This window comes from Lissotriton vulgaris, chromosome 4_1 (assembly GCF_964263255.1).
Source record: "Lissotriton vulgaris chromosome 4_1, aLisVul1.2, whole genome shotgun sequence".
Classification (NCBI taxonomy): Eukaryota; Metazoa; Chordata; class Amphibia; order Caudata; family Salamandridae; genus Lissotriton; species Lissotriton vulgaris.
The window spans coordinates 334749730-334765514 of record NC_141691.1 but is presented as its reverse complement, the minus strand read 5'-3'; the positions used below and the strand labels follow the sequence as shown (position 1 = coordinate 334765514).

General features: G+C 52.5%; 1 protein-coding gene across 1 annotated transcript in view; it reads right to left on the bottom strand.

Moving 5' to 3' along the window:
• HS6ST2 (heparan sulfate 6-O-sulfotransferase 2) overlaps positions 1 to 15259 on the bottom strand; it is a 945195-nt gene extending 929936 nt beyond the window's left edge. The window contains exon 1 of the mRNA XM_086918700.1: positions 14612 to 15259. Within this exon, the coding sequence (XP_086774826.1) occupies positions 14612 to 15132 (521 nt within the window). The 5' untranslated portion in view covers positions 15133 to 15259. The remainder of the gene's footprint in view (positions 1 to 14611) is intronic.
• Positions 15260 to 15785: the final 526 nt, after the last annotated feature.

The following is a 15785-nucleotide window of genomic DNA, read 5'->3' as shown; positions in this document are numbered from 1 at the left end:
GGTCCTCTCGCCCACCCTGACCCCAGAACAGCAGAATGACTGTCGCCAAGTGTTGGGTCAGTTCTCCTCTCTGTTCTCCCTGACCCCAGGAGTCACCAACTGGTGCGTCCATGACGTGGACACTGGAGACAGTCTGCCTGTGAAGCAAAAATTTTACAGGGTAGCTGACAAGGTCAGGGCCAGCATCAAGGAAGAAGTTTCCAAGATGTTGGCGCTAGGGGTGATTGAGCCCTCCAGCAGCCCCTGGGCTAGCCCAGTGGTCTTGGTCCCCAAGAAAGCTGCTACCCCCGGTGGCCCGCCAGAACTCCGGTTTTGCGTGGACTACCGTGGGCTCAATGCGGTCACGAAGACTGACGCACACCCTATCCCCAGAGCTGATGAGCTCGTGGATCGGTTGGGAGCTGCCAAGTACCTCAGTACGTTCGATTTGACTTCGGGGTACTGGCAGATTGCCTTAACTGATGGGGCCAAAGAGAGGTCGGCATTTTCAACGCCAGAGGGGCACTTCCAGTTCCGTGTCATGCCCTTTGGGTTGAAGAATGCCCCTGCCACGTTCCAGAGACTGGTTAACCAGGTACTGTCCGGGCTGGAGGAATTCAGCGCCGCATACCTGGATGACATTGCTGTGTTCAGCTCCACGTGGGAGGAACACTTGCAACACCTCTGCGAAGTGTTGAAGGCTCTGCAGAAGGCAGGCCTCACTATCAAGGCCAGTAAGTGCCAGATAGGGCAGGGATCTGTGGTGTATTTGGGACACCAGGTGGGGAGCGGCCAGGTGGCGCCCCTACAGGCAAAGATTGATACCATTCTGGCTTGGGAGCCCCCCAAGACCCAGACAGAGGTGAGAGCCTTTTTAGGGCTCACCGGGTATTACAGACGGTTTGTCAAGGGATATGGCACCATTGTCGCCGCCTTGACAGAACTCACTTCCAAGAAGTTGCCCAAAAGAGTTGACTGGACTGACGCCTGCCAAACTGCTTTTGAGGCCCTGAAGACTGCCATGTGCACAGCACCGGTGCTCAAGGCACCTGACTTTTCCAGTGAGTTCATAGTTCAGACGGACGCTTCAGAGCATGGTGTGGGAGCAGTACTCTCACAGGCCACTGAGGAGAATGGAGACCAGCCAGTAGCTTTCATTAGTCGGAGGCTACTCCCCAGGGAACAGAAGTGGAGTGCGATTGAAAGGGAGGCTTTTGCTGTGGTCTGGGCTCTGAAAAAGTTGAGGCCCTACCTATTTGGGACTCACTTTCGTGTTCAGACCGACCACAGGCCCCTCAGGTGGTTAATGCACATGAGGGGTGAAAATCCAAAACTGTTGAGGTGGTCCATCTCCCTACAGGGAATGGACTTTACGGTGGAACACCGCCCTGGTACAGAACACGCCAACGCTGATGGTCTGTCCAGGTTTTTCCGCCTTAGTGAAGAGAACTCCCAAGAGGGTGGGTAGTTCTCCCCACTTTCAGCTGGAGGGGACACGTGTTAGACCTGGCATCTTTGGCGTGATTACCCCCCATCTTTTTGCCTCTGCCTCCTGTATTTTTGATGCTGTGCTGGAATTCGTTTTTGCTGGTTTAGATGCTTTGGACACTCTGCCACTGCTGATCAGTGCCAGAGTGTAAGTGCTCCCTATGTAAATTGTTATTCTGATTGGATATACATGTTTGGAATATTTGTATCACCATGAAGTCCCTAGTAAAGTGCACTGGGTGTGCCAGGGCTGGTGATGACAAATGCTACTAGTGGGCCTGCAGCACTGATTGTGCCACCCACAGGAGTAGCTCTAAAATGGTGTCTCAGGCCTGCCACTGCAGCGCCTATGGGCAGTTTAGAACTGCCATGTCCTCCTGGTCAGTGTCCCCACTGACCAGGCCTAACCCTTCCCTTTTCGTGCACATCAGTCACCCCTATGGAAGGCCCAAGGTACCCCCCTGGGCAGGGTGCAGTGTATGTGAAAGGTAGAGCATGTACTAGTGCAGGTACCATGCTCTGGTAGTGAATTACAGCCATTTTCGTTTTTCACTATTGTAAGGCTATCTTGCTCCATAGGTTAACATGGGGGATGCTGGCTACAGTGGTTAACAGCATTTCTTCCCATAGGAACAAGATAGGACATAAGTATCTAGTATCCCTGAACTCAGAATTTAATAATACATCTTTTAGGAAAGGTGGTTTTTAAATCCTGTGTTTGAGAACAGCACTTTTAGAAAGTTGCTGTTCTCTTGTCTGACCCTTCTGTGTGCCTGGGCCTGTTTGTGTATTGACTGTCTGGTTTGTGAGTGACAGGGGCTGGGGAATTCCCCCAGAGGCTGGATGAGTCAGCACTAGGCTGAATGAAGCAATTGCAACCTGAGTGGTGGGAGGAGTTAGCACCTGGGCTGAATAGGGCTGTGCCTGCCTGCCACAATGCTGGCTCCACCTCCTGCTGGGCGGCTGAGGACCCTGCCCCTCACTCTGAAAGGAAAGATGCAGCCAGCAAAACAAAGTACTCAGGATCCACCCAGAACTGGTTCAGACCGGGCTCAGGGCCCACATGCACAGAGAGAACAAAGACTTTAGGGGTATAAGTACAGGACCCCTGACAACAGAAAATTAGATCATCCTGGAAATCAAGAAGGAACCTCTGCCAAGGAGAAAGCTGACTCTGAAGAAGGAAGACTGTCCTGCTGTTGCTCTGCTGGACTGACCTGCTGTTGCTTTGCTGCCAAGGAGAGGGGAAGGACTTTGCTGTGAGCGGTGTCCCCTGTCTTGTAAGGAATCTCCAAGGGCCTGAGAAGAGCTGGCTCCCTGTTTTGAAGTCCCAGGAACAAAAGGACTTCACCCCCAGTCTCCCTGAACTCTGCTGAGAGAGTTCTGTCCTTCCTAGAGTGCTTGATCCAGTTGTGGGGCCTCTGGAGGTTGAATCTGAGCTGGGAAGCTTGAGACTAAGCTGAGAACTTGTGAAGCTGAAAAGTGTTGCATCGCTCGCTTGCGGAGCGCATCCCCGACAGTGCGAGAAGTTTCCCGCCGCTACGAAGGTCGAGATCGGCGCAGCGCCTGACGCCGCTGCCGGAGCCGTCGCATCCTTCGTTTGCGGAACGCACCAGCCCGGTGCGGGAGAATCGAACATCGCTGCGAGTGTCGTCGCAGAGCCTGTCGTCGCTGGGTGAGATCGCCGCACCGCTTGCTTGCGGACCGCATCACGTCGCTGCGAGCACCGTCGCAGAACCATCGCATCGAGGAGCTGCGAGAGAGAGGATCACCGCTGGACCGCGCATCGTCGCCCCGGAGATCGTCGCAGCCCCTACGAGATCATCGCATCGTGCCTTTTGCGAGAACAGACTTCCCACGGAACCTACGCACCGGAATCTACGCAAGCTGCCTTCCTCCCCATACAGACCGGATTCGTCGCAACACGCCCGCTGCTGCAGCGGGGCTGTCGCATCGCCTCCCCCGGGTCTCAGGAGTGACGCATCGCTTGTTTCCACCGCACCAGCTTCCTGCTTGTGGAACTTTGTTGCATCTAAAAGGTACTGTGAGTAAACGTGACGCATCTGTGAACTTTTCACGCATCTGTGGATTATTTTAACGCAACTTAAAGAACTTTGATTACAACCTGAAGAACTCTTTTGAAACAATATCCTTGAACTGTGTATGTTGGATTTTTCCCGTTTTGGTCTTGTGTAGTTTAGAATAAATATCTTTATTTTCCTAAACTGTTGTGGAATCAGTTTGTGGTGTTTTCACTGTGTTACTGTGAGTGTTGGTACAAATACTTAACGCATTGCCTCTGGTTAGCCTAGACTGCTCAGGCCAAGCTACCTTGAGGGCGAGCAGGGGTTATCTGAGAGGGTTATCTCCTTGTCCTGACTAGAAGCAAGGGTCCCTATTTGGACAGTGGTACCTGCCTCTGCCAACTAGAGACCCCCAGTTCTAACAATGTGGCACTAAATCCTCTTGAGACAAACACATAATATTTCATATAAGACAGAGAGAAATGGGTAGCGCATTATTGGCATGTCATGTCAGCATCCTAACATAAGTGATGTCTAAAAAAAGTCATGTCTGTGTTGTGATGTTTTAATAATCATTCAGTTATTATGGAATGTCATCGATGTTCATTGTTGTGATGTCACCAAGGCTAAGATAATATAATCATATCTTGGGAAGATTTAGGGTTGGAGGTAATAAGATGTCACTTCTTGTGTCATCCTTGTAGGCAATGGGTTTGTGATGTCATTTCAGCTACCCTCGGCATTTTGGTGAATCTATTATCATGCCAGCCAAACAGGATTGCCTGAAATCTCTTCCTGAACATCTTCACGTTCGAAATGAAACTTATGTCTAGAAGAAGGTAATTCCAGAAGCTTGGGCCTTTACAGAATATACTAGACAATGGCTGCTCTCCAGGTTTATACTTTCTGCCCATGTACCCAACAATCTAAATAATAAGAGACGGTTTAAGGCATGGGCAAAGTGGGCTCTGGCCCAGGACTCCAGACTTTCAGGGCCCCCCTGGTAGAACCTGCTCTGTACTGCAAAGAGTCTTGCCCTGGTGACCTTGAACAATTCTTAAACATTTTTAACATCGTTTATTTTTAATGAGGGTGATGTATGAGAGTCTATTACAGGCACATTGCAGAGAAATGTTGTGTTAATGTTTCATACAACAGCCATAAAAAACTTTCTTTTAGATCAACAGAGGACAATGTATATGAGAAATAGAAGTATGTCACCGAGATTATTTGCAGCAATGTTACTGAGATGCTGCTGTGTTAAAATATTAAAAAACACACTTCACTATCTCTGAATATTAGATGTAACCACATTTAGAATTTGGGCGAGTGTGTCTGTGCACTGTCAGTGCCCTGGCCAAAGAGGGCCTGAAACTGCTGAAATTGGATCATAAATTCACAGCTGCTCCAAACAGGGGCACCAAAACTACGGGTGGCCCAGGGCCCCAAAACCCTTATGATCTACCTGTAAATACTGGACGGCAAAGTTCATGTTTGCCACTAGCGGCTCAAAACCGGCCTTCCAACGCCACACATCTGTCCCAACATATTCTCTGTTATTTTAACCTCTAATCAGCACTGATGGGCGATATAATGGCCTGTGGTTGAAAGGAGGGGGCATGTTCATATCCATGTCCTCTGGCAATTTTGTTAGCATTTGGCATCCATCCAGCATGGTTTCTGCCCAGTGCGCTTGCCTGATCATCCACTGAGGATAATTCAACATGCTGTGATTTTAGCCACAAGGCATCGGCCTTCCCTGTTACTATATGGCCAGTGATCACGGATCATTCAAGCGTCTAATACAGACACCACCATCGGCCTTATGGCAGTAAGCTCATAGCTGAGAAACTGGCTGCTGTTGGGATCGTTTGATTTTTTTGTAAAGGTAAAAACAACATCACGTTCATTGGTGCAGTGAACAAGTTGTAAAGCAACATTTTACTGCTGGGGAAATATAAAAAGAGTGTCAGCGTTAAGGCTCCCATCACTTTTGTGTGAGGCCAAGTACACAATAGAGGAGCTTATCCACATACTTTTCGTCGCCACTGATATATCACTGGTTTGACATGCACTCCAAACTAGCAATACATGGCCTGCGCTTCATTGCCAAACATGAAAATAAGCCAGAGGCAAGTGCATTTACAGGTCGTCAACAGCACGAAAACATACACTGGCCCACCCTACACATCAATGCCCCCCCCCTCCCGCAAGTTGTGAAGCGTGAGGTGTCACTGTAGCAGGCACTGTCACCTTTAGCATAACATGTGTCTGCCTGGTCAGTTTTGTTTCTGTGCAAATTGAAGAAGGCTCTCCAACAGAGGATGTGTGAAAAGCATGGCCACTGAATAGGAAAAAAACACGCTTTGTGGCAAGAAACACTGCTGTCCGGTACATAGCCATCTGGAACTACCTACTTAAGGCATCAAAAAAACGTGTGGCAGTTTAGAGCACGTCGCGTCCCTTTGTGCATCAGATGAACCCTTGTGGTTTCACAAAGGCCCAGGCTAAAACTACAGACAATGGCATCTAAGGCACGAATAGCCACTCTTCCATCGTGTACACCGTCACTGCTGTAATAATGGGGGCGATGACATTTCTCAGAGGGCTTGAATGAGTCATCTGTTTTAGAACAGAATCCACGTCCATGAAATTCCCAAACACGCTGCCAAAATCATGGGGCTGTTGTTATGCGGTGGACAGGGAGAACGCGTCTTTTGAGCCAGGATTTCAGCAGGTCTGGGGAAGTTATCATTGATAACAAACGCAACCCCTGGCAGTACGTGTGTGTGTGGGTGGGGGGTTGTCTCTCAGTCTGTGCGCGTCTGTAAGGCACTTGATTCTCAGCCCCCTACCCCCACCACCTCTAATTGTGGGGATGCTCTGTCACTCTGGTTACGTCACTGGAATATCTCTCTAGGCGCCTAGAATCGAGTCAAAAAGAATGAACCCTGCATTCGGACCCGTGTTCACACGGAGTAAATGGAAACTTGCAAACCGCTGAGCTACAGTAGAGAAACTAATGCATATGCCCCGTTATAGAAGTTATTATTTTTTAGCAGCAAAGCAGGGACAGGTGGCGTTTTTGCCTTACTGTTTTTGTGCTGCTGTTTCTTCGGAAAATAATTTGATTGTGAATTCGAACATTGAAAAGCGCGCCCTGTAAACGTGCAAGGTACGTGTGCTTTTTAAAGCAGCGTATTACACTCGGTTCAGGACGAACAGAAATGCAATGAAGCTTCATTATCAATACAACGCGCGTGTATAAGAAAAAAATATATAGAACTGCAGTCAAACGTGTATTACAAGAGCTCTGCGTGTTTCTCGGCAAATCATTAACGCTCTGTACTGTGAAGCCGTCGGGTGTCAGGTGTGCGGGGGCGCAGCGCAAGGATGCAGGACCCCGGACCGGCACTTCATTTAAAATGCGTTTTTAATGTAATCCAAACGCAAGTAGGGGTTCGGGCTGTAGTGTGACTAAAAGGTCAAGCCCCCCGCCCCCTCCCCGCACAATTCTTTACTCAAAAACCACAATTGCACGAGCCTTTCACACTCTGACTGCTCCGCCACAGCGAGACGCGCGACCACCCTGTCCTGCTCGGAGACTACACGCTGGCCAATGAATCGCGTGCCGCATCGTAAATGTTACACCTGCTGCACTGAGGGTAAAATGAGCATTTACTTCCGGGGCATGTTAAACGCAGTGAAACGGGTCTAGGGGCATGGCGCAGATAACCCCCCAACCTACTGCGATGCAACAATGTGGGTCCCACCAAAACACCCGTGGGTAGTCAATCCGTGCCACAAAAAGCACCCGGCAGAGCCCAGCGCGATGGGTCCTCATGGGCTGTTGTTTAAATTATAAAATACAGCGCCATGCAGGGTTCTGTGGGACTCTCAGGCCTGTGGTTCCCGGGGCCACTGCACCTGCTGCACCAATGTCAGCTACGCCCCAGCCAGTACCCAAGACAAGAAAGGGTAACGTTGAATGACCTATCACTGCTATAAAAATATTGACCCTGCTTCTTCCCTTGGCTGCGGTAGAATCAGTCCTGCCTCTGCAGACTCGTTGGCTTAAAGCTGAGATCGACACAAGATTCTGGCCTGAATGGATCACAGCTGTTAATGGTGATCTAATTAACTGGCCTAGAATGGGAGGGGACATCAATGTGGAAAGCACAAGAGAAGGTGCAAGTGGCCATAAACACAACAAAAAAATACAAATTACCACCTACACCAAACCAAAAACTTCTATGATAGTTACTGTCATTGCTGTGCGTTGCTTCTTGGCGCTTTGGTTGTCCTGCCACTATATGGGAGATCTTTCCGTGGTTTTCTTCACCTTTCAATGACAGGAAGATCCAGACATGTCAACTACACCAACCAAAGACCAGCCACCCCCAGCTGCCTGGCATCTTCTGCTCCACAGGCCGCCCTCACTGCCACCATGATCACCTCCACCCCCCCCCCCCCCCCCCCCCCTAATCTGGGAGCAAGAGCCCTGGAACCACGCACACCTCTGCCCTGGGCTGCACGTGTATTTTGCCTGAATTGTTCAGCCTGCAGAGCCCAACTGGACCAGGTGACAGACACCAATGTTGTTGTGAGGAAACCACGCCCACCTCCCCACAAACCCCCAGAACAAGAGATTCTGCCAATGTGCCTGTCCCAGATGCTCTGCTCACAGTGGGCTTCGACCCCATGGTAGGTCTGTTGGTATCTCCCTTTATCTGTGCTTCTAATGGTTGTTGCACACCAGCTACATGTAACACTGTGCGGCATCAAAGAGATGTGGCACCAAGATAGGTTATGTGTGTGCATAGCTCATAACTGACTCTAGCAGGGCCTGGATAGACAGTGGCTGGATTGTGGAGATTTACAGGAATGACACCAACTCAAGGAGAGCATTTGGTATGCCGGTGGTGTTAGTAACATTGAGTGTGCAGGGACCACAGTGCTACACAGCACAGTGAAGAGAATGATGTGATTGGTGCCTCCATGCATCCAATACCAGACCTTTGTTCAGTGGTGTGGCAGTGTAAGAGGTTCGCTTTCAAGGGGTGAACAGTATTGGGGTATTGAGCAGGGATGGTAGAAAGTATACATTCCCTGGGTTTTCAATCGTGGGGTATTGAAAGATGGCCTAAGTGTGCAACGTCGTGGCGATATCAAGTCTGTGCTACTAGGTTTGTGTGACTGTATATCTGTCAGCATTCACAGATGGCCACCCTGGGCTGCTGAGGATGCCACACTGCCCCTCAACATGCAGCACGAAGAGTAGGCACGACATTACCTAGATTATGCCATTATGTCACACTGCATGATTTTGGGAAGGGTTTTTCACAGGAGATGTACCATATGGGTAATTTTGGACACAAGCGGCAGCTCAGGTAGATTTTCTACCCGAGCAGCCCGTTCGAGTAATTGTTCAGTACAAAACTACATAGACGAATGCGAGCACCACTGTTTTGAATGCAAGTGACTACAAATCAACTCGAAATTCAATGTTCAAGTTGAATTTTTACCGGAATAGATCTTTTGGGAACTTTTTTGAGTGTGGGGTGCATTTTGCATGATTATGCGGTCATTCTGTGTAAAAAGGCAAAAACAAACTAAGCAACTATCCCACAACCCTAGTCTACAGCTGCATGATGTGCCCTTCCTGCACCACAGTGTACAGCATCAGAACTACTGCAGGAGTGGCATTGCCCCTAATACCAGGGCATACATCTTTTCTGTTAGAGCGCGATTCCTTTTCGTTTGTTTCCAAAGTTATGGCAGCATGTGGTGCAGGTGTGGCTCCTCTTACTATGCAACGTTAGGCCATGGTCATGTGTGGTTTCACCTGTGACCACAGAAGTGCCCTGCACTACCTTCTCATGGCTTAGCGTTGCTGAAGAGGTGAGTACTAATACACGGGGTGCAGAATCAGGCCAGGAACCACACTGCAGGCCACCAATCCAGCACCAGTCTGTGCAGGGTCAGAGAACAGTTCTCCGGTGTGGTCTGTGCCCACAGATGCAGGGTATGGCTCTGTGCTGCAAGATGCGTGACTACTCCCCGATAATGCGTTGTCAGAGCACGGATCACTACTGTCAGAAGTGTGGGTGGCCTACGGCCGGAGTGGCTCGGCATGGCTCTGTGCCGCTAGATGCGTGACTGATGCCCGCTAGTGTGTATTACCAAAGCACGGATCTCTGATGTCAGAAGTGTGGCCCATGGCCAGGCATGGCTCTGTGCCGCTAGATGCGTGACTGATGCCCGCTAGTGTGTATTATCAAAGCACGGATCTCTGCTGCCAGGAGTGTGGCCCATGGCCAGCCATGTCTCTGTGCCGCTTGAAGCGTGACTGATGCCCACTAGTGTGTATTATCAAAGCACGGATCTCTGCTGCCAGGAGTGTGGCCCATGGCCAGCCATGTCTCTGTGCCGCTTGAAGCGTGACTGATGCCCGCTAGTGTGTATTACCAAAGCACGGATCTCTGCTGTCAGCAGTGTGGCCCATGGCCATACATGGCTCTGTGTCACTAGATGCGTGACTGATGCCCGCTAGTGTGTATTATCAAAGCACGGATCTCTGCTGCCAGGAGTGCGGCCCATGGCCAGCCATGTCTCCGTGCCGCTAGATGCGTGACTGATGCCCGCTAGTGTGTATTACCAAAGCACGGATCTCTGCTGCCAGGAGTGTGGCCCATGGCTAGCCATGTCTCTGTGCCCCTAGATGCGTGACTGATGCCCGCTAGTGTGTATTACCAAAGCACGGATCTCTGCTGTCAGAAGTGTGGCCCATGGCCAGGCATGGCTCTGTGCCGCTAGATGCGTGATGCCCACTAGTGTGTATTACCAAAGCACGGATCTCTGCTGTCAGCAGTGTGGCCCATGGCCATACATGGCTCTGTGTCACTAGATGCGTGACTGATGCCCGCTAGTGTGTATTATCAAAGCACGGATCTCTGCTGCCAGGAGTGCGGCCCATGGCCAGCCATGTCTCCGTGCCGCTAGATGCGTGACTGATGCCCGCTAGTGTGTATTACCAAAGCACGGATCTCTGCTGCCAGGAGTGTGGCCCATGGCTAGCCATGTCTCTGTGCCCCTAGATGCGTGACTGATGCCCGCTAGTGTGTATTACCAAAGCACGGATCTCTGCTGTCAGAAGTGTGGCCCATGGCCAGGCATGGCTCTGTGCCGCTAGATGCGTGACTGATGCCCGCTAGTGTGTATTACCAAAGCACGGATCTCTGCTGTCAGAAGTGTGGCCCATGGCCAGGCATGGCTCTGTGCCGCTAGATGCGTGACTGATGCCCACTAGTGTGCATTATCAAAGCACAGATCTCTGCTGTCAGAAGTATGGCCCATGGCCAGGCTTGGCTCTGTGCCACTAGATGCGTGACTGATGCCCACTAGTGTGTATTTTCAAAGCACGGATCCCTGCTGACAGGAGTGTGGCCCATGGCCAGGCATGCCGCTAGATGCGTGATGCCCACTAGTGTGTATTACCAAAGCACGGATCTCTGCTGCCTGGAGTGTGGCCCATGGCCAGCCATGTCTCTGTGCCGCTTGAAGCGTGAATGATGCCCGCTAGTGTGTATTATCAAAGCACGGATCTCTGCTGCCAGGAGTGCGGCCCATGGCCAGCCATGTCTCTGTGCCGCTAGATGCGTGACTGATGCCCGCTAGTGTGTATTACCAAAGCACGGATCTCTGCTGCCAGGAGTGCGGCCCATGGCCAGCCATGTCTCTGTGCCGCTAGATGCGTGACTGATGCCCGCTAGTGTGTATTACCAAAGCACGGATCTCTGCTGCCAGGAGTGTGGCCCATGGCCAGCCATGTCTCTGTGCCGCTTGAAGCGTGACTGATGCCCGCTAGTGTGTATTATCAAAGCACGGATCTCTGCTGCCAGGAGTGCGGCCCATGGCCAGACATGTCTCCGTGCCGCTAGATGCGTGACTGATGCCCGCTAGTGTGTATTACCAAAGCACGGATCTCTGCTGTCAGAAGTGTGGCCCATGGCCAGGCATGGCTCTGTGCCGCTAGATGCGTGACTGATGCCCGCTAGTGTGTATTACCAAAGCACGGATCTCTGCTGTCAGAAGTGTGGCCCATGGCCAGGCATGGCTCTGTGCTGCTAGATGCGTGACTGATGCCCACTAGTGTGCATTATCAAAGCACAGATCTCTGCTGTCAGAAGTATGGCCCATGGCCAGGCTTGGCTCTGTGCCACTAGATGCGTGACTGATGCCCACTAGTGTGTATTTTCAAAGCACGGATCCCTGCTGACAGGAGTGTGGCCCATGGCCAGGCATGCCGCTAGATGCGTGATGCCCACTAGTGTGTATTACCAAAGCACGGATCTCTGCTGCCTGGAGTGTGGCCCATGGCCAGCCATGTCTCTGTGCCGCTTGAAGCGTGAATGATGCCCGCTAGTGTGTATTATCAAAGCACGGATCTCTGCTGCCAGGAGTGCGGCCCATGGCCAGCCATGTCTCTGTGCCGCTAGATGCGTGACTGATGCCCGCTAGTGTGTATTACCAAAGCACGGATCTCTGCTGCCAGGAGTGCGGCCCATGGCCAGCCATGTCTCTGTGCCGCTAGATGCGTGACTGATGCCCGCTAGTGTGTATTACCAAAGCACGGATCTCTGCTGCCAGGAGTGTGGCCCATGGCCAGCCATGTCTCTGTGCCGCTTGAAGCGTGACTGATGCCCGCTAGTGTGTATTATCAAAGCACGGATCTCTGCTGCCAGGAGTGCGGCCCATGGCCAGACATGTCTCCGTGCCGCTAGATGCGTGACTGATGCCCGCTAATGTGTATTACCAAAGCACGGATCTCTGCTGCCAGGAGTGCGGCCCATGGCCAGCCATGTCTCTGTGCCGCTAGATGCGTGACTGATGCCCGCTAGTGTGTATTACCAAAGCACGGATCTCTGCTGCCAGGAGTGTGGCCCATGGCCAGCCATGTCTCTGTGCCGCTTGAAGCGTGACTGATGCCCGCTAGTGTGTATTATCAAAGCACGGATCTCTGCTGCCAGGAGTGCGGCCCATGGCCAGCCATGTCTCCGTGCCGCTAGATGCGTGACTGATGCCCGCTAGTGTGTATTACCAAAGCACGGATCTCTGCTGCCAGGAGTGTGGCCCATGGCCAGCCATGTCTCTGTGCCGCTTGAAGCGTGACTGATGCCCGCTAGTGTGTATTATCAAAGCACGGATCTCTGCTGCCAGGAGTGTGGCCCATGGCCAGCCATGTCTCAGTGCCGCTAGATGCGTGACTGATGCCCGCTAGTGTGTATTACCAAAGCACGGATCCCTGCTGCCAGGAGTGCGGCCCATGGCCAGCCATGTCTCTGTGCCGCTAGATGCGTGACTGATGCCCGCTAGTGTGTATTACCAAAGCACGGATCCCTGCTGTCAGAAGTGTGGCCCATGGCCAGGCATGGCTCCGTGGCGCTAGATGCGTGACTGATGCCCGCTAGTGTGTATTACCAAAGCACGGATCTCTGCTGTCAGAAGTGTGGCCCATGGCCAGGCATGGCTCCGTGGCGCTAGATGCGTGACTCATGCCCGCTAGTGTTTATTATCAAAGCACGGATCTCTGCTGCCAGGAGTGCGGCCCATGGCCAGCCATGTCTCTGTGCCCCTAGATGCGTGACTGTTGCCCGCTAGTGTGTATTACCAAAGCACGGATCTCTGCTGCCAAGAGTGTGGCCCATGGCTAGCCATGTCTCTGTGCCCCTAGATGCGTGACTGATGCCCGCTAGTGTGTTTTACCAAAGCACGGATCTCTGCTGCCAGGAGTGTGGCCCATGGCCAGGCATGGCTCCGTGCCGCTAGATGCGTGACTGATGCCCGCTAGTGTGTATTACCAAAGCACGGATCTCTGCTGCCAAGAGTGTGGCCCATGGCTAGCCATGTCTCTGTGCCCCTAGATGCGTGACTGATGCCCGCTAGTGTGTTTTACCAAAGCACGGATCTCTGCTGACAGGAGTGTGGCCCATGGCCAGGCATGTCTCTGTGCCCCTAGATGCGTGACTGATGCCCACTAGTGTGTATTACCAAAGCACGGATCTCTGCTGCCAAGAGTGTGGCCCATGGCTAGCCATGTCTCTGTGCCCCTAGATGCGTGACTGATGCCCGCTAGTGTGTTTTACCAAAGCACGGATCTCTGCTGACAGGAGTGTGGCCCATGGCCAGCCATGTCTCGGTGCCGCTAGATGCGTGACTGATGCCCGCTAGTGTGTATTATCAAAGCACGGTTCTCTGATGTCAGAAGTGTGGCCTATAGACGGAGTGGATCAGCATTGCTCTGATGCAAGATCCCTGCCCCAGAGTATGCAGAAGACAGGAAAGGTCCTACGCGTGCAGGGAAGGGATTCCTGCCCCATAGTGCATAGTGTTCCTACATAGACTCATGCTGTTATTGGTCTGATTTTTAACATATGACGTGCAGGGCAAGGCCCAATGTGGTCAGTGGGGGAACTTGTGCTCCACTGCCAACAGGGCCATTATTAGACTATATAGTATTAATGCATGGTGTCAAACATCTGGAACTGCACATCCTTCTCCAATGTGTGAGAGCATGATCATGTATGTGGTTTACCACTTGCATAAACAGCGCCCGTGCTCTTTCCTGTAGGTGTGATTTCTGTAACACAGAAGCATACGCTGACTGCGCGCAGTGATGGATAGATTACGTCCCTGCCCCTGGTCTGATGTGCCAAAGTACATCCATGTGCTTTCACAGATGTCTATCATTTCGTTCAGTTGCTCTGATTTCCATCCCACTTCCTGCAGTGTCGGTGCTCAGCAGCGTCCCGTTCTGCCCTAGGTGTGATCCCCGACAAACAGCATGCACCGTCAGATCATGGCTTTACTGACACCGATAACACAAACAACGCACGACAGCCTGCAGTGCAAACGCATGGCCCTGGGATGTAGTCTACTGTGCTCCATGGTGCGCTGGGTCAGCGCGCAGCACGAGGATTGCATTAGTGTCCCATGGTGCACAGTAGCGCAGTGGGACCGTCTGCTGCGAGTGGGATTCGTACAGGACCGGGGGCAGCGGCCCTGCACCCCCCGCGCTGCGGCGGGACCCGCCCCCTCGGGGGGCACCGGACGAGACTCACCTGGACGGCCTCGGCTGCTCCTCCCGCTTGTTGTCCACCACGGCCGGCACGCAGTTGGTGAGCTCGGTCCAGTCGGCGTGCAATCCACAGCTCCAGCCCGTGGAGAAGCGCGAGAAGAGCCAGGTCTCCTTCTTGCCGGGCCGGTGGCAGGTGCACTTCTTGTGGCCGGCCTTGCACTCGCACGGCTGCTCCAACTGGATGTTCCGCACCAGGTGGCGCCCGAAGGTGGTGCCCCCCGTCTTCTGGATGTGCAGGAAGACGATCAAGTCGTCCCCCTTGATGTTGAAGTCCACCTTCCTCAGCAGGTCGTCGTCGGAGAAATTCAACTTGGGCACAAACCTGACGGGGGTGTCGTCCTCGGTCCGATAGGGGTCTGCCATGGAGGGGGAGATGAAGGCATGCAGCCTCAGCAGCTGGCATTCTGTGCCCGGGCACACGTACTGCAGCACCAGCACTGCGAACAGGCAGACCATTCCCAGCGCCAGCAGCAGCCGGCCGTGCCGCCCGGCAGTCAGGACCATCACTGCAGCCCGGGCCGGCGATGCGCGCGCGAGGGGCAGCTCCCAGCTTTCATGCCGCCGCCGCCGCTGCCCGCTGCCCGCTCCCCGGCGATGGGAATGAGCTGTTAGACGGGGCTCCGGCAACCGCGGCGCCTCGGAAGCCCTCCCCCTCTCGCCTCCATTGGAAGCGTATAAACAACCCCCTCCAGCCCTGCGCCTCGGCACCGCCCCCTCCCGCCGCCCGCCCCTTTCCAGCCCAATGTGAGCCCCTCCAGCCCCCCGACCAGCCCCTTGCTATTTACTAACCCCTGCCTTGTAAAGTATGTATATGTTTATTTATTTTATGCGTTTTTATATAGCGCGGACTTTACCCAAAGATGTCAGAGCGTTTCACAATAGGAACAGCAATGATACACGAGGAGAAACTTACAAGTGAACAAATTACAAAAGCAAACGTTAGGTTACATGAGGCAAAAGTGACAATTGTGAGCAAACAAAATACAAGAGGTAGCAAACGGTGCATTGCAGGAGGAAAAAGTGATATAGACAATTTATGACTGACCCTGGGACCCTCACCCTTTGAGGGAGCCCAGCAGTGACGTCAGTTTCCACCTGCCCTCCTGTTGTAATACCCTGCTCGTCGGGGACCAACTATTCCTTGATCTCATTACCTT